The 26,512-nt window shown below is 37.8% G+C and overlaps 1 protein-coding gene across 2 annotated transcripts in view; it reads left to right on the top strand.

Moving 5' to 3' along the window:
• LOC124133934 overlaps positions 1-26,512 on the top strand; it is a 133,708-nt gene that overhangs the window by 48,474 nt on the left and 58,722 nt on the right. The window contains exon 1 of one of the 2 annotated variants that reach the window (XM_046498524.2): positions 23,008-23,164. The exons of the other annotated variant lie outside the window; for it this stretch is intronic. Coding sequence (XP_046354480.2) covers positions 23,122-23,164 — 43 coding nt within the window. The 5' untranslated portion in view covers positions 23,008-23,121. Of the gene's footprint in view, positions 1-23,007; positions 23,165-26,512 lie in introns of those variants that run through there. 2 annotated transcript variants of the gene reach the window in all.

Genomic DNA, 26,512 nt, shown 5'->3' with positions numbered 1-26,512 from the left:
ACAAACCTAGAAACATAACCGGGCCGAACCAGGATTCGAACCCACAATCATAGGTGTCTGGCGTGCCCAAGGGATGCAACTCTGCACAGCGAATCGCGACTGGGCCACCCATGCCCCTAGTTGTATATATAGGTCACTAGTGGCCCTTATGACTAATGACATGTTAATGAGGTACTTGGTGCACATGTGTACGAATATGTGACAACTACAGCAGCATGATGTGCACATGGAACTCCATCCGTCGTATTTCCTCTGTGGTATGAATTCAGTACAGTCGGATAATGCAGATGTTCACTATTCCAACTTCTGCCCAATCAGCTGATACTGTAAAGATGTTTTACTGTTCCTGACATATACAAAAACATTGTTAAATTAAAAAAAGTCATCATCTTGGAAGACTGACATTTCTCTATTGATGTGTCTGATGCTGGTGAGAAGTATCAGTTATTTATCCTGTTGCCAATGTAGCGGCCATGAAATTTCCAAGTCCCGTGATGGGATTTGAACCACGGACCTTCTGATTCGAGGTCCGACGCCTTGTCCACATGACCAAAGAGGTTAACCCCATCAGCAAGCGGGCACACTATAGAAAGGCAATTACAATTATGTCTTAATAAAATTAACAAGTGGTGTCTAGAAAACGGGTTTAAATTTTCCAAATCAAAAACTAATTGCATACATTTTTGCCGAAAATATAAACCGCATAAGGACCCTGAACTATTTCTGAATGGCACTCCTATCAAAGTTGTTAAGGAAGCCAAGTTCTTGGGACTTATTTTTGATCATCACTTAACTTTTCTCCCGCATATTAAATACCTCAAAGCTAAATGCCTGAAGGCACTCGATCTATTAAAAGTTGTTTCTAATTCAAAGTGGGGAGGGGATCAAACAACCCTCTTACACTTGTACAGGTCACTAATTCGTTCCAAACTTGATTATGGCTCCATCATCTATGGTGGAGCCTGCAAAAGTAATTTACAAAAACTAGATACGATACATCATCAGGGTCTGAGGCTTTGTCTTGGAGCCTTCAGAACGTCTCCCATTCACAGTCTCTATATAGAAGCAGATGAGCCTTCTCTTAAACAACGCCGACTAAAATTATCTCTACAATACATCACTAAATTATATTCTAATCCGTCAAATCCAGCTTTTGAATGTATATTCCATCCTCTCTACGAAGATCTTTACAATAAGAAATCGGCACTCCATCCACCACTCGGAATTAGAATAAAATCTGCAATATCAGCTTCAAATATTAAACTCCAAGATATAGCTCCTACTCAACTTTTCTCCTCTCCTCCTTGGCAAATGGTAAAGCCAGAGGTAGACCTGACATTAACCAAACTTAAGAAATCAGATACTAACCAATTAATATACCAACAAGAATACCACCAACTTAGAAACAATTATGACACTTATAAATCTATATTTACCGATGGATCCAAGGATGGTGGCACAGTTGCTAGTGCCACTGTCATTGGATCCAGAACAATCTCTTCCCGTTTACCTGATAACAGTTCAATATTCACTGCAGAAGCAAACGCCATTTTTACAGCACTTAAATATATCAGTAATCAATCTAAACATAAACAATTCATACTGTTTTCAGATTCTCTTTCATGTCTTCAGGCAATTAAAAATATGTCTTCAAAACATCCACTTTTAATCCAAATTCTTGAGTTATTTAATGATCTTGCTACTGGCCAATATGACATCGTCTTTTGTTGGTTACCAAGCCATGTTGGTATCAAAGGTAACACAATGGCCGATGCTGCTGCAAAAGCAGCCCTCAACAAATCTGTGACACCACTTCTGATCCCATACACTGATTTTAAACCCTTGATTCGATCTTACATCAGAGATCTTATGCAACAGAAGTGGGACGCCCAAGTAGGTATCAATAAATTACATGAAATTAAACCAAATATCGGTTACACCTACTTGGGCTGTCAGTCCAGATTTGAAGAGGTCATTATGCGACGATGTCGTATTGGCCACAGCAGATATACGCACGAATATTTATTACAAGGTGAGGATCCTCCGTTTTGTATCCCTTGTGATGAAAGAATCACGGTCAAGCATGTCCTGCTTGACTGTGTTGATTTTTCCATCGCAAGGGATAAATATTTCAATGTAAAAACAATTAAGGACTTTTTTAATGATGTTAATTCTCGTTTAATATTATGTTTTTTAAAGGAAATAGAGCTTTTTCATAAATTTTGATGTGTTCAATGTATTGTTTTACAAATTGGTAGTGCGAAATTCATAACTTAGATTGTTAGTGGCTGTACCCTTGAGGGGGGTTGAAGTAGCGTAAAATTATTGTCCCCCTAAGAGGGTATGTAAGTCCCAAATCATTCGAAGTATTTTTCTGCACACTAGGCTTTTAAACGTAGTATCTTCGTTATTTTAATCTAAGGCTTAACTGGTACACTGTCGCCAGTGACTGAAGGGATGATATAAATCCTGCCGGGGTCCATGCAGGAAGCAAAAGTACTGTAAGTCCCCATGGTCCCCAGTATGGTGATCTCCCTTCAGTTGCTGACGATTTCTAGCCCATTTTTAAATTGTGGTGTTCATTAATGCTTACTGCCTTTTAATATTCTCAACTAGTTTTAAATCAAGTCTGTGATATTCTAGTTATTCTACTGTCCTTCGTTGACAGCTTTTTATTCAGTTTAAATATATGTATCATAAATGTATCATAAATGTAATTTCTCGTCACGATATGGCTGAAATATTGCCCATGTGACGTTAAATAATAACTCACTCACTCACTCTGTGGGATGACTCCACGTCCTGCTACACCAATATAGGTCATGTGATACAAATAGTGATATGCTGTCCTGAATGTGTTTTACCAACTTGTCCTTCCGGGTTCCCATTCTACAGCTGGGTAGACCTGAGGTTAAATTCTGACCTGTTCATGAGTTGAATTGATCGAATCCAGATGAAACTGACAAGATTGAAGTTAAAACTATTACAATGATATAAAAACAATAGCCGTCTTTGGTTATTTTTGTTTTGACTTGCTTTAGAAATATTTCCTTAGAATCATATGAAGAACATTCCCGCGTATTATGTTTGACATGTGACATTTCCTGTACATAGGGGGTAATTGAGTTATTTTTGAAAACATTCCAAGAGGGTCTAATCAGAGGTATTATTTACAGTGTGCTAAAACCTGTGCTATCATTCTCCCTGACTGTTTTCAATCAAGACAAATTAAATGTTCCTTTGCTAACAAGATAAGTATTTCATCTGCCTCGTTATAAAAATAATCACTTGTCATGGATTTCAAACGAGTTATCACAAACTATCATCATCAATCTGTAGTCTTTGCCAGCTCATCAGAAATGCTTTCTACGGACAGACAGAAACATCAGGATGTTCAAACATTATCAAACTGTGCTTCCCAAACATCAAAAGTCATTTATTCATAATGGGGATCATTAGATAAGAGGTTGGTTGAATGTGTGAAACATTTACTCATAATCTTGAAATACTGACAGGTCTTCAGCACAAATCTGATGTATTCAAAGAGAAATGACATCATAATGGGGATATGTGCAGAAGCAGATGTCTGTATTTACACAGAGCAGTGCATGCTGTGAAGGTTCAGCAGTGCATGCTGGGACTGGTTGAGCATTGCATTGTGGGAATGGCTGATTAATGCAGTCAATATTGGGAAAATTCTACTTGTTTCCTTGTAGTTTTTATGCAGGGTTCTGTAATAGTTACATGTGGCCGACATTCTTTGGTTTGCGGTAGCCAGCTGTATAGTCTGTCTTACAGACCCTGATACAAATATATATCAAATACAGCCCATGCAAGTCTATAATGTTTGGCAAGTCTAGATCACTGCAGTATCTGAAAATGAAGAGAGTCACTGGGCTCCTTTTTATTATATTTTTATTAAGATAACTGAACAACTGTTTTTTTATGTACGATATGTTCATTTCAGAGACTAGATGTTAGTCTACCAGCTGTACTGTATTTGATCAATTATTATTTGAATAGTAAACAGTTACTATTACAATATTACATTCACATTTCACATTTTTTCTGAGTTTGTCTTTGGTCAATCACATTCCAAAATACAGTGAACCCTCGATATACCGCTGTCATCGGGGTCCAAGAAACTGACCCCGCGGTGTAGGAAAGAGCGGTGTACAGATATTCCTTGCTGAGGTTCACATTACGTGGCGCAATTATTTCACAGTGGCATGGGACATGTAGATCTATGTAACACTGATCGTGTACGATGATTCAAACTGCATGCGTAAAAAAATAAAAATACTTTGTGTAAATTAATCAAAGTAGTCTGTATTATTTAACGACTGGATGTTATACATGTAGAATCTAAATAAATGTTGTTATATTTTAAGTTTTTCGGGAGAAAATTGGTCCGATCGCCGACCTACTCACATTATCGATCGATGACAGTACATTACAAAGCCAAACAGCCTTGTAACGAAACTAATGTGCAACCAAGGCTGTGATTGGTTAATAAATAATGACGTGTCAAAGTTATGAAAAACCCGGACACGGACAGCTCTCTGTATGCACTTTATGTACAATGTACCTTGACATGACGTGCGTAACTACACGGTCACTTGAGCGATTTATAAAAATGAAACACAAACGTAGATTTGAGTGGATAAGAGATATATTTAGTTCTGTTAATAATGATAATTATGCAAAGGGAAAATTGCACTCAAAATTCTTGATACCATGCAACTGGTGTGTGTAATGACGTAATGTTTGAACACATTTCTATTTTCTAAAAAAGTCACTAATTTTTTATTGTTTCTGACTGTCACGTTCCTTGTTTCTAAGTCGTGACAGTATGCAGCGGACTTGTATCACGTGTAGCTGTTCGTTGTTGTCAGTTTTTTCTAAGTGCTGCAATAACAGCTCGGCCCCATTAATGGCATCTCGCACGGAGGGTACCATTGGCTGTACACTGTTTTCGCTGTCGCTGTTTTCCTCTTCCTCTTCATCGTCGATGATTTCGACGGGCATTGCTGCGGCAACCAACTCTTGGTCGTTGAGAAGTTCTGCAATCGGCAGGTTGTCATCGCACGCGTTCCACATCATGGCCGTCTCTTGGGTTACATCGATGCTGTTCTCCTTAGCATAGTCGCGGAACTTTTGAACAGCATCGATGACATCTTCCTGAAACCCCACGAAATCTTCGTCAACCCCGAATGCTGGTCCAAGGCCCTTCATCCAGCAGTTGTTGATGGTGGCTGGCGTCACCTTCATCCAGGCTTTGGATGTGTGAAGAATAGCATCCTTCACTGTGACTGTCTTCAGGAACGCAACAGGGTCCAAGCCTCTATCCACCAACGCACTCACTAAAAATCTCCGATAATGTGCTTTGAATGCTTTGATTATCCCTTGGTCGAGCGGTTGAATGAGGGAGGTCGTGTTTTTTGGCAATAAGAATGCCTTTATTAGTCCATCATGTGACTGCAATGTACTTGCTGGGGGATGGGCGGGGCAGTTATCCAATAGGAGGATGGCTTTCTCCTCCAAGTTCCGTGATCGGAGATGGTCACGGATAGCTGGTACAAACTTGTGGAAAAACCAATCTTCAAAAATCTTTGCTGTCATCCACGCATTCGCAGAGGCGCTGTAGTGTGCGGGCAGTGTTTCTCTGTTGACGTGATGAAAGCACCTGGGATTCTGGGCACTGCCGATCACCAAAGGCTTCAACTTGTGCGTCCCAGGCTTGTTGCACGTGAGCAAAACTGTCACCCGTTGCTTGGCGGACTTGAACCCAGTCTGTTTGTCTTCCTTGGTGCCTAGGGTCTTGTCTGGCAACAGCTTGTAGTACAGGCCGGTCTCGTCACAGTTGTAGATCTGCTCTTCGTCGTACCCCTCGGTACTTTATTAAGTCACTTGTCTTACCAATCACAACAAGCTGAAATGAGTATTAAATCAAACAATGAGGCTTATGTTTGTTGTTGCTGTGATTTGATTTTATGTGAGTTTAATGCCAGATCTGTGTACGATATGTTTTTTCACAACCGGAACAAAAGGCAGAATGGTTTCGATCACATTCAGCCGGATACAATGAACGTAATTGTTTTACAAATACACACACGTGTAAATCGACTTGGAATTAAATTTCATCAGTTTATTTGTAACTTTATTTGCTTTAACGCGCTTTAACACGCTTTTAGGGGAAAATTCTTCATGCATTTTTGGGAGCCATGGTTTACCCCGCGGTGCATCCGGAGTAGCGGTACATCGAGGAGCGTTAAGTCGAGGGACCACTGTATTGATAATGTGCCACCCGAGAACATTTGTAACCAATAACATGTGTTTCAGTTGTTTCAGTTTATGAGCATTAACTGATTGTTATCCAAAGTCCTAAAGATTCTAGTCATATCATGGAGAAGCATGTCGTATTAATTGTTATGGGACACTTGATATGTTCTAAAATGGTTTCATGCCATTTGTGAGTGAGTGAGTATGCTTTTACACTGCTTTTAACAATACTCCAGCAATATGCTTTTGACTTGGTACCCATGTGGGGAATTGAACCATTAACGCCATTTGTTTTAAACTTAATATAACTATAAGACAGAAAATATATTGTGAGAAACAACTTTGGTATAAGTGGTTACTATTTTATTGAAAATGTTACTTTATTAAGTCACTTGTAGGTAAAGTGATAGATACTGAGCACCTGAATGGAAATAAGGTGCTTTTTGATTTTTGGTATGTTAAGATGCCATATTATTAATATGACATGGACAGAACTATGAATGGTATGTGCCAGGTTATGTCATTTGAATTTTAGCTTTTTACATTGTCTAGACATTTTCCTAACTGTTTGATACTATGTCTCAGTTACACAAGCAGGGATTTCCAGGTGAGCTACAGAGCCACAAAGAGCTTTTTGTTATTGTTTCACATATAAGCAAAAATATTACTTCAAACAATGTTTATTCTGTTCCTGATAAGCATTATGATCATATCAACCAAGGTCGATATTGCTCCGTAACTAAGATTCCTCCTAGAGTATCATGATAATCAAGTGTTTGAAAGAGACATAGTTCCAGCTCTCTGTGTATGTATCATTGTTGATCTGGAAGTAGATAAATATCTTTGTATTGTATTCTTTCCAGAGCATTCAGGTTACACACAGTGGGCACTTATACAGAGTATATAAATACATATATACACCAAGAGGTAGATACGCTCATATAGAGTCACTTAATATGATACGGCAGATATCACGCTGACATTTAGCAGACAGATGAAACCAATAACAATAAGGCCTTTAATGTCTAGGAGCTGAGTAGGTGTTCCTATTTGATTCTGCCATCATGGTAGTGTTGTGTATGTAGCACTTTTCCCATTTAGATAGTGTGATTAACAGCTAGCACCATGAAGGAGGCAACAGACACTAACATTATGAAATATGTGTCCCTTCTGCACTATTCTGCCCTTGCTGAAATGTCATATCCATACCTAAATCTCTCCCACACAGAATAAACCCAGCTATGTGTCTTATTGAAGTATTACCATAGCGATAACAAAAGAGAGATAGCACAAACAGCAAAGCTGGTCTACCAATATAGGTTCTTGATGGTTTTTCGCAAGTGCGATATTATCGCTGAATTCTTCTGGCTTTTAAAACGTCATGTTGGAGGAAATTGACAAATGTTTGTTAGTTTGACTACTCGGCCTACTCAGCCTCTTTGTGCATTATCCTGTTGCAAAGTTGACAGCTGTGTTTGCAGCTTATTCTGATTATATGTTTTTCGTGATTAATTTATGTGATGTAGTACCAAATGATGGCAGGGAGCACATCTCACCTGTTTTTAATGTAATGATTTATAAGAAGTGAATGTGATAACATACAAGGTGTTTGTGCAAGTTAGTTAATGTCATACTTTTTAGGTGACAAATAGGTATAAAATACTGCCCATTCCTGCATTCTTAAGGCAAAAAATTAACAAGGTATTTTTTAAAGTAAAGATTGATTCAGTAGCAGATATAAAATGAAGTACAGATCATGAGATTTACCCAATTTGGGTTTAATGCCAGTAATCGGTTTCACATATTTGATTTTTTCAGTTAGTTACAAATGCTACAGAAAGTTTGTTACTGTACAAATTGGTACCTTAGTATGAACCTAGAAACTGACATATAATGCCTTAGTATAATCCTAGAAACTGACATATATAATGCCTTAGTATGAACCTAGAAACTGACATATAATGCCTTAGTATGAACCTAGAAACTGACATATAATGCCTTAGTATGAACCTAGAAACTGACATATAATGCATTAGTATGAACCTAGAAACTGACATATAATGCCTTAGTATGAACCTAGAAACTGACATATAATGCCTTAGTATGAACCTAGAAACTGACATATAATGCCTTAGTATGAACCTAGAAACTGACATATAATGCCTTAGTATGAACCTAGAAACTGACACATACAATGCCTCAGTATAATCCTAGAAACTGACACATACAATGCCTTAGTATAATCCTAGAAACTGACATATATAATGCCTAATGTATGAACCTAGAAACTGACATATACAATGCCTAATGTTTTATAAAAAAAATATTTCTTAGTTGATGTTGGACATTGATATGCACCGCTACAGAGTTAGGAGATATTTTAGGTTAATCTGAGGTTAGTCTGTGATAGTGTGTTTATCATTTGAGAGACTTCTGTACTTGTGATGAACCATATCACATGAAAAAAAACCTGGCAGTTAATTACAGCATATGTTATTTCAGTGTTCTTATGTTACTGAGAAGTACATAAAGGAAATGCACTTAATATGATGTGGTAGTTTGTGTGATGTCTATCAGTATTATTAATCACAGTATACATAGGTACACATTTTGCTGATTAAACTATGCAGGATAATAATCTTAGTGAATTGTTTACAACTTCATAACGAGAAATGTACTTGCCCAAAACATGTGTCAGAACTTCAGAATTGAGTATTTGGCATTTTCCTGTTTGACACATGGGCTGTTAATGCATAACACTTTCCTTCTGTTTAAAAGTGTTGTTGCAGCAAAAGTATGCTTACAGATATGGCTAGGTTTAACATCTTGTAGACACACGCTTATTCAGGTTAATCCAGACACATATCCGCCCTATCTTCCATTTTGGGCATGTTTACTTAAATTGCAAACTCATTGTAAATTGAGACTGTACAGACATGTCATCACCAGACATATCATATTTATGTATGTAATATTAACATTAAAAATATACTGATATATTTTGCTTGTTTTTACTGTACAGAGAGTCAACTTATACAATTTGGTTTATTCCATTTCTGTAAGACTAGCAGGAATTCCAGCTATGTGGTAATTTTATGTGATGTATGACTTATGTCCACCGGTATATATCACCTAAGTGTAATGTCATTAGTACTAATTACAAGATATAGACCAGAGCCGTGGACTCCTTGACCACCAGCATAGCTCAGTCAAGACTTACAAGACCTTTCACCATGTGGTGATGGGACGTGATATATGACTTTTATCTACCAGTATGTATAATGTATGTATTGTCATTAGTGCTAATTACATGATATAGACCAGAGTTGTAGACTCCCTTGACCATTGTCTGCAATACATCTCCCTGATGAGAACCATGCAGCCAGTTTCCCCAGGCCCTCGCCCACCAACATGTCATCTCAGCTAATGAAAGCTTAGATGAATAAATTACCCCTTCTTTGAAAGACGATGAGCCTTTTTTAATGATTCATGTATATAAAAAATATTGATGCATGCAGCCAGTTTCCTCAGACCCTCTCCCACCAACATGTCCTCTCAGCTAATGAAAGCTTAGATGAATAAATTACTCCTTCTTTGAAAGATGAGGAGCCCTTTTTAATGATTCATGTATATGAAAAAAATATATGTCATTTATGAAATATATATACATTATACACTGGGACATTGGGATAATTTTTTAATTTTAGGCTCAGGTGTCTTTACGCCAAGAAATCTGGAGAATTGAGAAGTCTCAAAGTTCAAGTTGACTGTGCAATCGTTTCCTGGTAAATGGACGAGTATATATAAACAAGTGCATGCAAAGTTATAATTTGGAGCCTCAGTTTTTCTTTTCTTCAATCAGTATCTGTTTTTTAATATTACAATTTAGGATATTAACTGAAAAAATAAGGAAGAGAATTTAGGGATGTCAACTTCTTTATTATTGGAACACAATGTTTCCGAGTATATGCTTACTCCTTCATAAGGTGAATGAATGCTATGAGGCAGAGAGCATATATATATGTACATGATGAAGGAGTAAGCATTTACACCGAAACGTTGTGTTCCTCATAATAAAGAATTTGACATCCATAAATTCTCTTCCTAATGTTTATCACTTCTAAATGCCTTTCAAAGTCTTGAAAAAATAACATTGTGACTCCTTTGATAATATATGATGTGAATCTGTGTTGTAACTGAAACATAGCTAACTGCAGTATGATACGACATTCTTTCACTCACATGCACAAAATCTGGAATAATTTTTATATCCATGTGATACAGTCATAAATCACTGTTATTCTGTGACTGTGAGTGAGTTGTGTTTGAGTAGTATTTCCATCATATCATGGAGTTAATGCGGCAGCTTGCAGTGAAGCATGCCTTAGACAGTTATATTATAACTATAGTTATAGTTACATAACAACTATAGTGAAACCTACGACCATGGGTGTGAAGCTGACAACACCAAAGATCATGATCAGATTGTTTTTGTTTGTTTGTTTGTTGTTTAACGCCGCACTCAGCAATATTCCAGCTATATAACAGTGGTCTGTAAATAATCAAGTCTGGACCAGACAATCCAGTGATTAACATCATGAGCATCAATCTTCGCAATTGGGATACGATGAATATTCATCAACCAAGTCAGCGAGCCTGACCACCCGATCCCGTTAGTCCCTCTTACAACAAGCATAGTTGCCTTTTACGGCAAGCATAGTTGCCTTTTACGGCAAGCATGGGTTGCTGAAGACCTATTCTACCCTGGATCTTCACGGGTCTGATCAGATTGGATCTGGGATTCGAACTCTGCACAGGGAAGGCCACAAGTGCTCCCAATTCCATAGTTCCAATAACCTGTTTGTTCAGACGTTTATCTAGATCTGCTCAGGGGCCGATATCTGGCCCCAAGTCTGCAACAACTGTCATTCTCAAATTGGAATTAATAATTTCTAAGCTCATAATATTCAATGAATGTTACGGCTTTGTATGGTTTTTATTTCACTGATGGTATTAGACTAGTATATAGTATATGGAATCTTTTATTACACAATACATTTCTCTCCTCTAAAATTAAAATCAATAATTTTCCTTAAATATTTTTTCCTGATGTGTGGAATAGAGCTGGTTAGAGCTGGCTAGATTTGCTTTGTATATACATGTATCTAGATTGGTTTTGTTTTCATGAAATATATATATTCCACAGTACAATACATATATTCCACATTATCATATAATGGGTGGGTTTCTCGGCAGGATAATCCAACGGATAATTGCGATATCCGTTGGGATCATATGCGGAAAGAGATGCAAATATCAAAGGTCAAGTAGGGACTACTTTCACTATTTATAAACAAACATGGCGTAGCACTTTTCATTCGGTGAAGGAGTCAGAATTAACCATCGGGAATGTGGAGAAACGACAGGGATAATTGCTATCATTATGAAAAGAATAGTCTAATATACTGAAAATCAGTGTCTAACTGTGACATAGCTCAGGCATTTTACAAGTTTTGGCAACTTTGGAGATATAATTTGTGAAACGATTTAGTGAGGGTACTAGCCAAGCGGGATCACTTTACATATCTGTTCTTGTAGCCCTCTGCGGCTTGGAACCTTTTCCACAAATTAGAACAGTTGGATTTGACCGAAATATGTTTGAATTGTTACCTTGTTTCGTTTTATCGCTGTGTGTACATGTGACTACACTTTGTAACGTTATGACAGGACAGGCCGACTGTCAACAACGTCTGACTGTTGCCGTGACGTTCCATAGACTAGGGTTAGAGTAGCTCCCCTTTGATAAAGGGCAGCTACTCTATTGGACAGACTGATGGATTGCCGTGAAAGCAAGTGAAAACAATTTGTGTAGGCAATTGTTATATATATGTAGTTACGCCATTGTATAAGAAACAGGTTTCTGTTGGAACTATATTGGCTACTGTCACTGTCCGATTGACACATCACTTACCCTCTGTCGTAATACATATTAATGCGCACCATATTCCAGGGAAATTGCAATGTTTAGGTAATGTTTGTGAGAGATGGAAAGAGATTTTCGAGCACAGAATTGAAGAATGACATTATGTGATAAGAGGTTATCACGCTTGTGTGTTTGGGGATGGTAAATATCCTGTATAAGAAGTAAACAATATGTATTTAGCAAGCCTTGGCGAATGTTTATTCCTAATACAGAATATTTAGCGTCCCCAAACACACAAGCGTGATAACCTCTATGTATAATACATATATTCCACAGTCATAGTGCATGACTATAATGGTAGATGCATTTCTACTTTGTTTGTCATTGCAATATTAACACACTATGAATTTAAGAAAATAAGAATTTAAAAAAATCCCAATTTTGAACAAAATAGCCAATTCCACCAGTTTGCTTGCCGAGGGCACTTAGTTTGAAATCCTAGATAAATTCCTGGGGTCATGTAGCTCTTGGCTCTGGTTGCTCAGTTTTGTCATATGAAACAGTTGTTTTACATTAATGTTATTCTGTGACAGTGTATCACACTACAGTAATATGTGTCTCCGGCATAGTAACTCTCCTAAGTAACATGCAACAGTTCAGAATCTCCATCTCAAATTCAAACTCTGATTCCCTGGGGAAATATGTCACCTGATTATATCTAGGAACAACATGGCAGGGACACACGGTGGTTAAGTTTATTTTCCTACTCTGATATTGAAAGTTAATAGATAATAGTGGGAAATAATATCTGGTGCGTTAAGTAATGGAGTGTTTCCAGGAGTCGTGATCTAGTAAATCAGTCTTATTTTATGGCAGGGAGTGACACCTTACAAAGACGATTATGGCTCCATGGACCTCTTTCCATGACTGATAATGCAATGGTGAGCAAATGTCGATGAGAGGCTGGTGTTTCGGGGGCCATATCTGTCAGAATATTTCTCATGAACTTGATATACAGATTTTCTCACGTGCAGAAAAAGGTTAATTTGTTAAAATAAACAAAATTGAGTTTGTTTTTCTTTCTTGTACTTACTTCAGACATTTAAAATTTATTGCCAACTTTTTTTGTGTTTATAAAAAGATTTCCTTAAAGAGGTTGTTTGTAAAGAAATGAATTGGTAATTTGTGTTTGCCAGAATATATAAATCATGTTTTGCTGAATGTTTTTTTTGTTTTGGTAATGTCTGTTCAGGTAGTTCTGTGCTGTTTGTAAAAGTTAGGGATGCTTCATCTTTGAAGGGACAGTGGGATAGCCTAGTGGTTAAAGCATTTTCTCCTCAAACCTAAGACACAGTTTCAGGCTTGCTGATTTGGTTGATGCATGTCATCAATCCCAATGGTGTGAATCGATGCTCATGATGTCAATCACTGGATTGTCTGGTCCAGACTGGATTATTTACAGACCGCCGTCATATAGCTGGAATATTGCTGATTGCGGCGTTAAACAACAAATAAACAGTGTGTGAAGGCCTTTTCTTGTTTCCCCCATGCACGCTGCTATGTAAGTGCAATAATCATGAACGCGACGTTAAACCACGTTTCAACTTTACCTGTTTCCCGCGCCATGATACTACAGGAATATTGCTTAAAGCAGCGTAAAACCATATTCATGTTCTCAATCATGCTCAGTTTTGAAACAACAAATAAATGGCTGTGGCCTTATGTCAGTGTGGATGATGATGATGACCAATACTTACAATAATGATCAATGTTCAACATTTATCTTTGTATATATTTTTCAAATATTAAACAGAACCTGTGCCTTAAAAACATATGATAATTACTGGACCTACAAATATTATTTAATAGACGAAAATAAATTTGCATACCTTTTACCCTGAATGTTCTAAAAGTTTTGTCCTTTTGTTCTATTATAGGTAAATAAAATCAGGAGATTCATATTTCACATGTTCCACAGGTTACCTTGGAATCTTGATAGGATGAGGTCTCCAGCAACCTGTGCTTGTTGTACAAGGCGACTTGATGTTAACAGGATGTGAAGCTCTGTGACTTTGTTGATTGTTTCATTGTACCCTTCCCTGTGGATGGTTGCTCATATCGGTCACAGGAGTTTCTGGTCCACAGTTGATCTTTTACAGGCTGCTGTCATGTGGCTGAAATATTGCATTGTGGTGTTGAATAATAAACAAACTAACCAGTCAGATAACCTCGGTTTCTGGCCCAGTTATAAAGATACTTACTGGCATTGCCTTGTGGACCAATTGAATATTGATGATGAATATATAATTGTGGTATTAATGAACATGGGGATGATGATGATGATGAGGTGAGTTAGGTTTAAAGCCGTTTTGAATAGTATTCCAGTTGTATCATAGTGTGTCAGCTTAATATGGATCAGGAAAGCCCTAAATGATGCAGGTCTCAGATGTCTGATGATGATGAAGATGATGATGATGATATAGTACATATGACACACATGGGTAAGCTGATTGGTCAATTACTGATGTTTGGGTATCTCTTTCTTTATGTTGTTGTGGGGATTCTGGATTAAATAGGTCCCAGGCTTTTACCTTGACTTATGAACTTTGCAGGCAGAATGAAAGTCCAGTAAAATAATAAAATGGTGTAGTTTATTGTACGCTTTTATAATTACTATTGATCATGTTGACAGTGGTCATGATTTATGTGTCTAATGACAGTCAACCATCGCTGCTCTTGATGCGCTGTGGGTACAGTGAATATTACTGTTCGTCACTCAGGACGCAGTATATTTTTTGTCTGTCCATTCTCTGCAATTGTGCGTACTGGACACACATTTTGTGAGTCGCATAAAACCCTGAGGTCCCCAACAATCTCTGCTGCCCCATAACAGGTTACTACGTGGATCAGGTTGCCAGGTTACCAGGTTACCCGGACAGCATGGATCATTGTCCACAATATCAATCACTGGTTTGTCTGGTCCAGACTCAACTATTTCCAGGCCGTCACAATGTAGTTGTAACATTGCTGACTGCGCCATTGACAACAAATAAAGAAACCTTTAAGTAATCATCATGAAATGATGTTTTACTGATTAGCCTCTTAGGAACAGTAGCAGAACAGAAACCTTTTCTGAAGCTATAATTTGTTTGTCAATTTGGGTTGGTTTCTATTTGATGCTGTAGGAATGCTGGTCTATTGAACATACAAGGTCCAACCAGACAGGTGTGGAATCTTCCACAGAGGGCGCTGTAAGGAGCCATCGTGGAGTTTATGTATCGGGATATGATACGACTAAACATAAAACATAAAATATCACATCAGTGGTAGTCTTTCATGCTCTTGGGGTCTGAGTAGATCCCCTTGATACTTTATCTGGAGAGTCTGTTAAGCGAAAAGTACCAGAGGTCCATCAGTGTTTATTTGACTACTCACAAACAAAGATTATGTTATATGAATTTGTGAGAATCTTATCTTGTCTTGCTGTGTTTATTTAGACGCTGATGATATAAATGTATCAATTTCATTTTCGCGTCACTTATTGACAGTCATTCTTATTGACATAATGGCCTAAATCTATTGGATTGAACTTGCATTTTTATTCAGTTTGTAGTTACATTGAAGTTTAGTGCTAAAAAATGCAGATAAACGCTCTCGACTAATTGTCCTCTATATTTATGCTAAATTAACTGACATCTGGGACATGAGGAAAGAACTGCATAACACACAATTTCCCATAATGTACCAGTTTGTGTAGAGCTTTTGATAGTATATTTATGTGTTTATATTTTTAAGTAATTTTTCACAAATGGTTTACAAATGTTGTATGTATCTAAGAGCAGAGCAAGACACCCCCTAAGAAGTGTGTGAGGAAGAGGACTGGCTTGTAGATGAGAGAAGGAGGAGAACGCAATTATGTCTCTAATGAAATGTCTTGTCTAACTCATTACTCTTGTCAAAAACAAATTGAAGAATTTTGCCTACTTCACCATTTGACATGTTTATGAGGGGTGCCTGACGTCTTTACCATGACGAGGCTCCACACTCTGTTGTAGTTCCCTAGTTTCACCCCCTTACCATTTATATCAACCAGGGTGTTACAGACAGTATGAACGAGGATGTTACGGGCATATCAACCAGGGTTTTACAGGGCATATAAACTAGGGTATTACAGGGCATATAAACTAGGGTATTACAGGGCATTACAGGGCATATCAACTAAGGGAGTTGTAACTAACTTGTTAGGCATATTAACTACAGTGTTATAGGGCATATTAATGGGGATGTGACAGGGAATACCAACTTGATGTTACAGGTCATGTCAACCAGATGTATATATTACAGGGCATATGATTGGCGATTTATGTTACATAGGCCACCTCAGATACAGGTTTTACAGTTCGTAGCCACATGTGCCAGGTCATACATGTCAAGATTATCACAGGCCATAAGATAGTTGGACTACAGGGCATATCAACAAGGACACTCATTGCAACATATCACGAGATGCAAAGCAGTTAATTATTATTGTTGCTCATGATTTATTTTAGTTTAGAAGCATTAATAAGTTATACCAAGGTTCCGTCCATCCGTCCGTCCGAACACTTTGTCCGCGCGATTTCTCTTAAACTATTCAGTGGATTCATCTCAAACTTAGTACATATATTCTGTGTCATATGGAGGGGTGCAGTCAAAAGAAAAAATTGTTTTTATTAATTTTCCATTTTTTTATGAATATTTCAAACCCTAACCCTATCCATTATTTATTTGAAACTACTGACACACTAGGCGGGTTGGGGGTATTAGTGAGCCACGCTCACTTTTGCCCTTGTTAGTATGTCTTTTCAGGGAAAATTAAGACGTGTTTATTTCTGTCACTTTACATAGTGCCCAAATTATTCAATGTGTCATATTGAGAACTGGGTTATCCATTGTTACATGCCCAGTATATATCAACCAGGTACCACACACAGCATGGGGAATATACTCCAGTATTGTTTTGTCAAAGAAAACTCTGAAATTTGCAGAAAGCAATAAGTGTTTCAGCAGAGCTGTAATTGCTGTTCTATTTACAGGGCAGTGGGGTAGCCTAGTAGTTAAAGTGTTGGCTCATCATGTTGCAGGCCTGGGTTCAATTCCTCACATGGAGCCTATTTCTGGTGTCCCCCATTGCAATATTGCTGGAATATAACTGAAACCAAGATATTTACAGTAATGAGTGAGTGAGTGAAAACAATTACATTACATCAACAATATTTTAGGATGAGTATAATGAGGCGTATCAAAAAAAATATGCTTGATTTCGGTTACCTGACCCTACCTACATTTCACTCCCTATCCTATTTAATTTCATTCCGATTTGTTAAAAAAGACAATCCCCTGACCCTATCTTGATGTTTTTCATCATTTTGTTCAGTGCTGACAATATGATTTCAACATGTTTCATTCAATTCTTTTTTCCCTGTTAAAGATTGATTGAATATCTGACGTTGGTGAAAAAAGTTTTTGTAGTCATCCATGCAACAAGATACTCAAAGTGAAAGACATGCCATGTAAAATATTTAACCCAAATAAAATAATTTTCCTTACTACCTACCCTCTTATATTTTTCCACATAAGAGGAAACAAACATATGTTTTGGACAGGCTTGATAAAGAACCAATGCAATGACAGACTTTGAAATGAATCATAATAGGCAAAGGGTTCTTGTTACTGACCTAATGCAACCGGATGAATATTGAGGGGGGTCCCTGAATTAAAATACTAAAGGAGCAAATCTCCATGACCCGGGCCCCCTTAATTTTGAACACTGAATATAATCACAAGCGTGTTGGCAAATAATGTATTGCAACAGTATTGAAAATATTGCACATCTTAGGTGAAAATAGCGATTGTGACTTTTGCAATACTTTCACAAAAGTCAAATGTGACAAATCGCTTTTAAGAAAGTCTTACCACAGCAACATATGTAAATTTCAATGCTGAATATGGACACTAAACCTTTGATTGGGATCATCAGATATGTCAGATTTATTTAAATACACACTAGAGTGAGTGAGTGAGTAAGTTGGGTTTAATGCCGCTTTGCCACTTTAAAGAGTATTCCAGTTATATCACAGCGTAAATATACACTTGAGTGAGTGAGTATGGTTTTACGCCGCTTTTAGCAATATTCCAGCAATATCACAGCGGGGGACACCAGAAATGGGCCTCACATAAATATACACTTGGGTGAGTGAGTGAGTATGGTTTTACGCCGCTTTTAGCAATATTCCAGCAATATCATGGTGGGGGGACACCAGAAATGGGCCTCACATAAATATACACTTGGGTGAGTGAGTGAGTATGGTTTTACGCCGCTTTTAGCAATATTCCAGAAATATCACAGCGGGAGACACCAGGAATGGGCTACACATAAATATACACTTGACATATTATGCGAATCATATTCGTGTATCATGGAAAAATCGAAATATTATCATCAAAAGTGGAGTAGTATGTAAAATATGAAATGGAATGAATGTAGGAAAGTTCTGAGTCTTCACTTTGCAGATGAATTGGGCCTGCATCATATCCCGCACGGTAATTGTAATGGAGTGTGATGGCTCCTTCGTGTCAGGAGACCTGGAAAGCCATATGGTCAAGGTGCAAGGAGCCCTTGGGAGCCATGGTCAATGTGCAAGAAGTCCTAACTTTCCCCTAGTAGATTGTTGTTCAGTCTGGAACATAGAACCGGAATAATTCCTCCTTTGAGAATCCAAATTGCAAATATGATGGTTGATTCTGTTGTTATTCTCTTGTTAAAACCGCTGGGAGTTTTGTCAGATCCCTACTCTGATGGTTTTTATTACTTATGCCATAATTATGAGGTTCGTTCTTTTGTGCTGACATGGCAATATACTGTTTCAAACGAGTTCTGACAACTATGACCCATTAATTGAATTCTGTGCATATTGTCAGTGTCAGTCAATGGGAGGTTGGTGCTAGTTGTCAGGCAGATAGTATCTGGAGGAAAGTAGATCATATGTTGATTGAATTAGTTGCCGAAGTTGGTGAAGGGGGAGGGAGGGGAGCAACAGTTATGGGCATAGCCTAGGGCAGGACGCATTGTGGGGGAACCATTTTATAATTTGATATTTTTATTTTATGTTTGTTTGTTTGTTGTTTGATGCCACACTCAGCAATATTCCAGCTATATGATGGCGGTCTGTAAATAATGTAGTCTGGACCAGACAATCCAGTGATTGACATCATGAGCATCGATCCACGCAATTTGGATATGTAACCAAGTCAGTGAGCCTGATCCCGTTAGTCGCCTCTTACGACATGCATAGTTGCCTTTTATGGCAAGCATGGGTTGCTGAAGAGGTGCAGGAGGTGTGCACCCCCTTTTATTAAGACACCAAAGATGTTAACCGTGCCCGAGGTATTATGTGCACAACCCATTTTTCAAAATCATGGATCCGCCTCTGTGTTTAGGTATGCCCTTTGGAATTTAAGTGTTCCAACGAAAAGAATACTTTTGATACTCTTCAAACCTGATGAACTTCATTTCAACATGAGCTAGATAATAAGCCATTGTAAATTTGAAAGTTTGCCTTCTTTCTTTTCCATTGAGATTGGTAACATCCTGTTCATTTTCGGAATTCTCAGGTTTGTTTTATGAATCATACTGTGCATGGCATGTTTATTTTCCTTGTTTGCACAGATTAATTTTGCAAAAAAACCATTTATCACAGGCTTCGTATAACATACATCATCACAAGGTATTTTGAAAAACAAGTGTGGCCTTCAGGCAAACTTTGAATTAACTGTGCGTTTATGATATCATCCATGCCATGGCACTGTAACTTAAGTAATTTCGAAACCCAGAGAATCTTTTAAACTGAAGAAATCTAGACTTGCCAAAGTACTGTAGACTTGCATTGGATAATTTGGATATTTTTTTCAGCGTCTACCAAATATGGTATCAATTGTGAACGTTTTTTCTGAATGCTTCCGGGGGCATGGGTGGCCCAGTCGTCTAAGGCGCCGCGATTCACTGTGCAGAGTTGCGTCCCTTGGGCACGCCAAAAACCTATGATTGTGGGTTCGAATCCCGGTTCGCCCCGGTTATGTTTCTAGGTTTGTCAGCACCATACCCGTGCTCGTGGGTTTCACCGAAGTGGTAAACATCTTAGACCTGCATCACTCCGGGCTTTCCCCCCACATTAAGCCGACACGCCGCGATATAACTGGAATACTGTTAAAAGCGGCGTTAAAACTCACTCACTCACTCACTCACTCACTCACTCACTCACTCTCTCTCTCTGAATGCTTCCCCCATCAGGCAGTCAGAGACAGGCCTAATTTTGTGTGTGGATTGAAAATGTGGGAAATGTCCACACTATTTTGACTACACTACACACACATGAGGAACAGCGTAATTATTTGTAGACTGTGCACACAAACGATTACTTTGTACATTGAATGCAAGACGAGACGATCAAGTGCTCAGAAATTGTGTACTAAGTAGTTAAATAAGTTCGGACATTTCACACGTTTTTGAGGCACGTGCAAAATGCCTATGCATGTATGGTCTTTGGTGAGTTGGTGCTGTCACGGTATGTGGTAAAGCAGACATTATGGAACGGAAACGGAAGCTGTAAGTATCGGTGGGAAATTACTGTAAATATTATTGAATGAAATTTTGATTCAAATTAATAAAATAGATTACATAGATTCAAACATGAGTCCAGATTTACAGTGAACACTTTATATCGCTGATGGTGTTAACGACTGGATTGCGTAATTCAATACGGATTTGTTCATATTCTATTCCCAAAGACCGATCTTGACGAGACATTGTTTTAGGTTGGGGTCTGGCTTATGTACCGCACATAACATTTTGATACAGATTTCAAGGACCAAGTTAATACCTTGGCTTATCTATGAGATCGGCTAGTCTGTGGTCATATGCGGTAGGCATGTAGCACATAGCACATAGCAACTTCTGTTTGGAGTCCAATGTTACTCAATGACATGAGATTAATAATGAAATTATATCAGATCCACAAAACTAATGTATGATGATCAGGAATAGACATCATGAACTAAATCTCACTTAGATTCAACAATAAGTGTTTCAAATGTAAATGCTACATTTTGTGGCCCCATGGAGATTGTGGGTTAGAATGGGTCCCTAGCAACCTATGCTGGTCATCAGAGGAGACTAATTGGATTGGGTGGTCAGGCTCGGTGACTTAATTAAGTGCATGTCTTTATACCCCAATGTCGTGAATCATTTTTCAAAATATCAATCACTGGATTGTCTGGTCAAAACCTGAATATTTACAGGCCAAAGGGAATATTGCTGTGTGTGGTATTAAAACAAGAAACTATCTAACAATATCAAGAGTATTTACTGTGCATGTCTACCCACAAGGGTATATGTTCTAATATCTGCTAATGTATGTATGAGAATTTCTCATTTAGACATAAGACCCGTGAAGATTCCGGGGTAGAATAGGTCTTCAGCAACCCATGCTTGCCGTAAGAGGTGACTATGCTTGTCGTAAAAGGCGACTAACGGGATCGGGTGGTCAGGCTCGCTGACTTGGTTGATGCATGTCATCGATCCCAATTGCGAGGATCGATGCTTATGATGTCAATCACTGGATTGTCTGGTCCAGACTTGATTATTTACAGACCGCCGTCATATAGCTGGAATATTGCTGAGTGTGACGTTCAACAACAAACAAACAAACAAACATTTAGACATAAACATGTGACATCACACCACTGATTTGGTCTTGATGCTATTGAACCAGCATATACACTTTACAGCACCAGAGTGGTAGAGATTGAGTTGTGTTAACACTAAAATAAGCCTCACACTGAAGCACATGTAACACATGTGGTGTCTCCTTGTGACTTTGTTCAAAATGTGCCCCTGTTCACCCAGCAGTAAATGGGTACCCGGTAGGATGAGATGGCAAGGTGGTTGTTAACCTTCTAGTGCCTAAAAGACAGCTTAAGTTGTGTACTCCCCAGGGAGCTGAGAATGATGCTTGAGGGCACCCTGATCTGGTAACGGGGATAATAATAGCACTTTGAGCATGTCGCTGAGTAGTGTGGAAACATGCGCAATTTAAATGGCCTATTATTATTAAAATCTGAAAATTGTCAATTTCAAACTAAATAGACTAAAATGTTTTTGGCACAGACTGAGGCGCACCTTGTCCTTCATTAAAACAGAAGTTTTATTGATAAATACCACTGCTTAGAAAGGGAGGCTTTCAATGGCCAAGGTGGGGGCGTTGGCAATCGGAAGCACCTGTTATGGCCCAGTGGATAATGCTTTCACTAGCTGTCATCTGTTGGATTCTCCTCAACATAGGGACCCTGTGTCAGTTTTGTTCTGTCAGTGACATTTGCTCAATATTCACAAAAGTCAAGCACTCCTTCACATCCGCTGAAACAGAAATACAATTTGCACCATCATGTTTGTTAAATGGGTATGTGTATGACTTGAGTGTTTCAAATTTGACATAATAATTAGTCTCGACAATCACACATTAAAAATCAATCACTTTCATTAGAAACATCAACCATGGAAACAGCCCTCATGTACATTATTCTCTTGGAGATTTATATGCAACATTGGTTTGAGGTAAATATAACTCCAGCACAATGTCCACATCCACTGACGCCCTCGATCCCCACCCCCCACATTGGACTGTGCCTCCCACTCCACTGCCAGCAAGTCGTATGCGTAGTTCCCATGAGGGCTGCTGTCTGCCTCAGTGGCCAGTGATGAGGAAGCTGTCATTCAGAGCCCTGCTGCCTCCCGTGCCAGTCAGTGGTGCCATTCTTCCCTCTCACTGTAGGAGCATGTCAGGATACCATACAGCTCCAGGCTACACGCTCACTTGATCATGGACTGGCCCTCTCTCCTGGGACTACCAGGCAATCTGTGGGGTAAATACTATTACCCTTTAACTAGGGAGACTTTTCTATTTGAAATTGAAAAGAGTTGTTAAAGTTTTTCGTTCATGTTTACATAGTTAATGGTAGTTATTTACCTTTAAATTATTTTTAACAATTTTGTTATGCATTTAATCAATGTTATCTAGCTTGTTGAGTCGGGAAAGTAGTATATTTAGCTGTCAGGAAAGTAGTATATTTCTACTCATTAATGTACAACTGTCAGCAAAGGTTAATGTAGAAGTGGATTCTTTAAATTCCGTTAAGTTTGTTAACTCTGGAATAGAGTATATTTGTGAAAATCATGTGCAACTTTCTTGTAAATATTTTACAGTACAGTTGCACAACTGAATTAGCACAAGATTTACTCTTTGAAAAAATAAAATGAAATGAAAAGATTTATGTAAAATGGTTTTCTTTTGCTTCTGATACAACTAAATTCGTAATGGACCATCACTCTTCACTTATACATTAAAGCAGCAGAATACCTCTATCCATTTATTTACATCCTGGTAATAAACAGCAGTTTTATTTCCCATATATTATGTAAGGAATAGATTATTTTTTCTGTTCTCTCTAACCTGTATCTGTAAAAGCGTTGAGAGCTGCAAGTGAGATGTTCCCATTTTGACTGTATCACTCGTAAAGCTATCATCTTCCCTGCCTTCCCAACAAGATAGTGATTATGTATGGCGGCAGCAGATAAATAATCTCTATTTAATGTGAGGAAAAATGACTATTTATTTACATGAAACTTAATTGATTTTTAAATCTCGGACCGTTTGCTGTACGGTATGGCATCCTGTTTAGCTCAGTAATGTCATTTCAGTATGCAGAGTGCTGCTCATTAGGTTTTAGTTGGAATTGTACAAAAGACTCGGCTCTTATCAGAGATTTCTGATTATTAAGGAAAGGGGTTTGTCACTCTTATTTTACATGTGTACAACTTCAGATGTAGATATGCTAAATCAGTCCTCTGTACTTTATATGTATCTTTTTAAAAAATAAAATTTTCCTTTTAGATATACATTGACAGTTACGATACACTTTATCAATACAAGCTGATTTTATCTGGTACCGTATATGACCACAGACTAGCCGATCTCATAGATAAGCTGAGGTATTAACTTGGTCCTTGAAATCTGTATCAAAATGTTATGTGCGGTAGATAAGCCAGACCCCCCACCTAAAACTACGTCTTGTCATGATCTGTCATCGGAAATAGAATATCAACAAATCCATAATGAATTACGAAGTTTAACACCATCGTAATAAAAAGTGTTTAATTGTATATCTGGACTCATGTTTGTAATCTATTTTATAATTTTTTATCATACTTTCATTCAGTAATATTTACATTTCGGTGTCTATCCATTACTTACAACTTCCGTTTGCCCCGTTCAATAAGGTCTGCTTTACCAACTCACCGTTATTTACAGCAACCAAGATCATATTACCTCTATTCACACCTTGAAACAAACCTTAGTTGACAGAAAATGGATACATATATCATAACTGCCATACATTGACTCATTAAAAGTAATATTTGTTGTAGTTTGACGATTAAATGTCAACATATTGTTTCTGCGATTGAAATAGCGAGATCTCGCGAAACCTCAATGGTGAATTGTATCATTGTTCCATGCAGAAAAAGTATCTGACAATACACAAAAGTGCTATCGCATAACCCTGGTTATGATTATATCAAATGTACAACGTGAATTATTTAAACAATAGATGAAAGGAAAACCAGAATTTGTGAAAAATATCCTATCTTGAGCTTAAAGATATAATAAAGATATAATATTGATAAAATTCCCGTTGTTGGAACTGGAAAGTTGTTCTTTGTATGCCTATGATGGATTGAGTCACGCATATATTAGAATACAGAAAGTATGAATATTAAGAAGGTGTAACTTCAGTCTGGGAAGTATCTGTATTGCAAAGTACATGTATTTGTGTCGAACTAAAGATAACTTTATGTTTTCTTGGTACAGACGTTTCTTGTTAGTTGTATGTTTTGATCCAATCTCATTAAAATCGGCTTTAGTTATCGCTACCGCTTAACAAAGATCTGAAGACATCCCATTAGGGGTCACATCAGAACAACCTTTCATCTGACCAATCAGAGCGTCGCTTACCAGATTATGAAAGTGGCAGTCGGATTCTGATTTCTATTCATGCAACCTTGAAAACTTTAACATGGGGTATTCTGAACGATAGTTAGGGGTTTAACGACTGAATCCTTACAATCTAGACCATCTATTAGCCATTCCAGTATGTTGTTTTGTTCAGGTTTCAAATTTGTAATCGAGAATTTGTCAAAATATGTTTCGAAGTGTAGTCACCAATTTGAAATTAGTGCCGTAAAGCACGAGAAAGCTGCCTTCTGATTGGTCATCCCATTGGTCGGTCAAAGTTCGCACAAGGTCAGTCTGACGTGACCCGTAATGGGATGTCCTCAGATCTTAGTTTAGCGGTAGCGAGAACTAAGATCTGATTTTAATGAGATTGGTTTTGATCACAAATATGTGGGTTTTATCACAAATGTGTTCATGCATACATTATAAGTCAGTGAAACTTTATGGTCCCTGCTATGTCTGATACATACAAAATCTAATTTGACCTGTATGTTTTTATTTAGAGTGGAATTTAAACTACCTGTATATTTACTGTAAATGGTTGGAAACTGACATACCCCCAGATTTTAAGTACTAAGTTAATACCTCGGCTTATCTACGGTCATATACGGTGAGTCTGCTGTCTGAGACAACCAGCAGTATAATTCAGGACATCACTTTTTACCTTGAAGTAGATGGTAATTCTGTAGAAGCTACATGTAATTCTTGGACTTGTGAAAACAAACTTTATTTTTTAACCCTGGTATTCCCTTATCTGATATCAACACATATGTCCAGAATTATGGAAAACATATTTTCTAGATGTGAAAGTTAAATCGTGTCCTGTTTATGTCTAAATGTGTGGTTTAGATTGCAAATATATTCTATAAAAAAATTAGTTCCTCTGTCCTCAGAAGCCTGTGTGTTTCGGTGAAGTGTTTTTGTTTGTTCTTTATTTATTTGCTGTTCATCACAAAGCTCCAGTCATGGTTTCTGTTTCTCAAAAAATTGTTTTTGGGGGAAAGAGAACGCTGGTGAATACAAGAAGTCATGGTCGCAACTAATTGCTCATGACTGACAACACATGCCCAGATGGAGATTCCATGCCAAATGTTTTTGTCGTCTTTGGCTAAACCAGATACGATTGTTTTGCTTGTACTGTATCCCGTGGAATCTTTTCATTCAAATCATACATGAAAGGTGTTGAAGAGATAAACATATA

This window comes from Haliotis rufescens, unplaced genomic scaffold, assembly GCF_023055435.1.
Source record: "Haliotis rufescens isolate VD_foot unplaced genomic scaffold, xgHalRufe1.0.p SCAF_17, whole genome shotgun sequence".
NCBI classification, from domain to species: Eukaryota; Metazoa; Mollusca; class Gastropoda; order Lepetellida; family Haliotidae; genus Haliotis; species Haliotis rufescens.
This window is presented reverse-complemented; position numbering and strand designations above follow the sequence as displayed.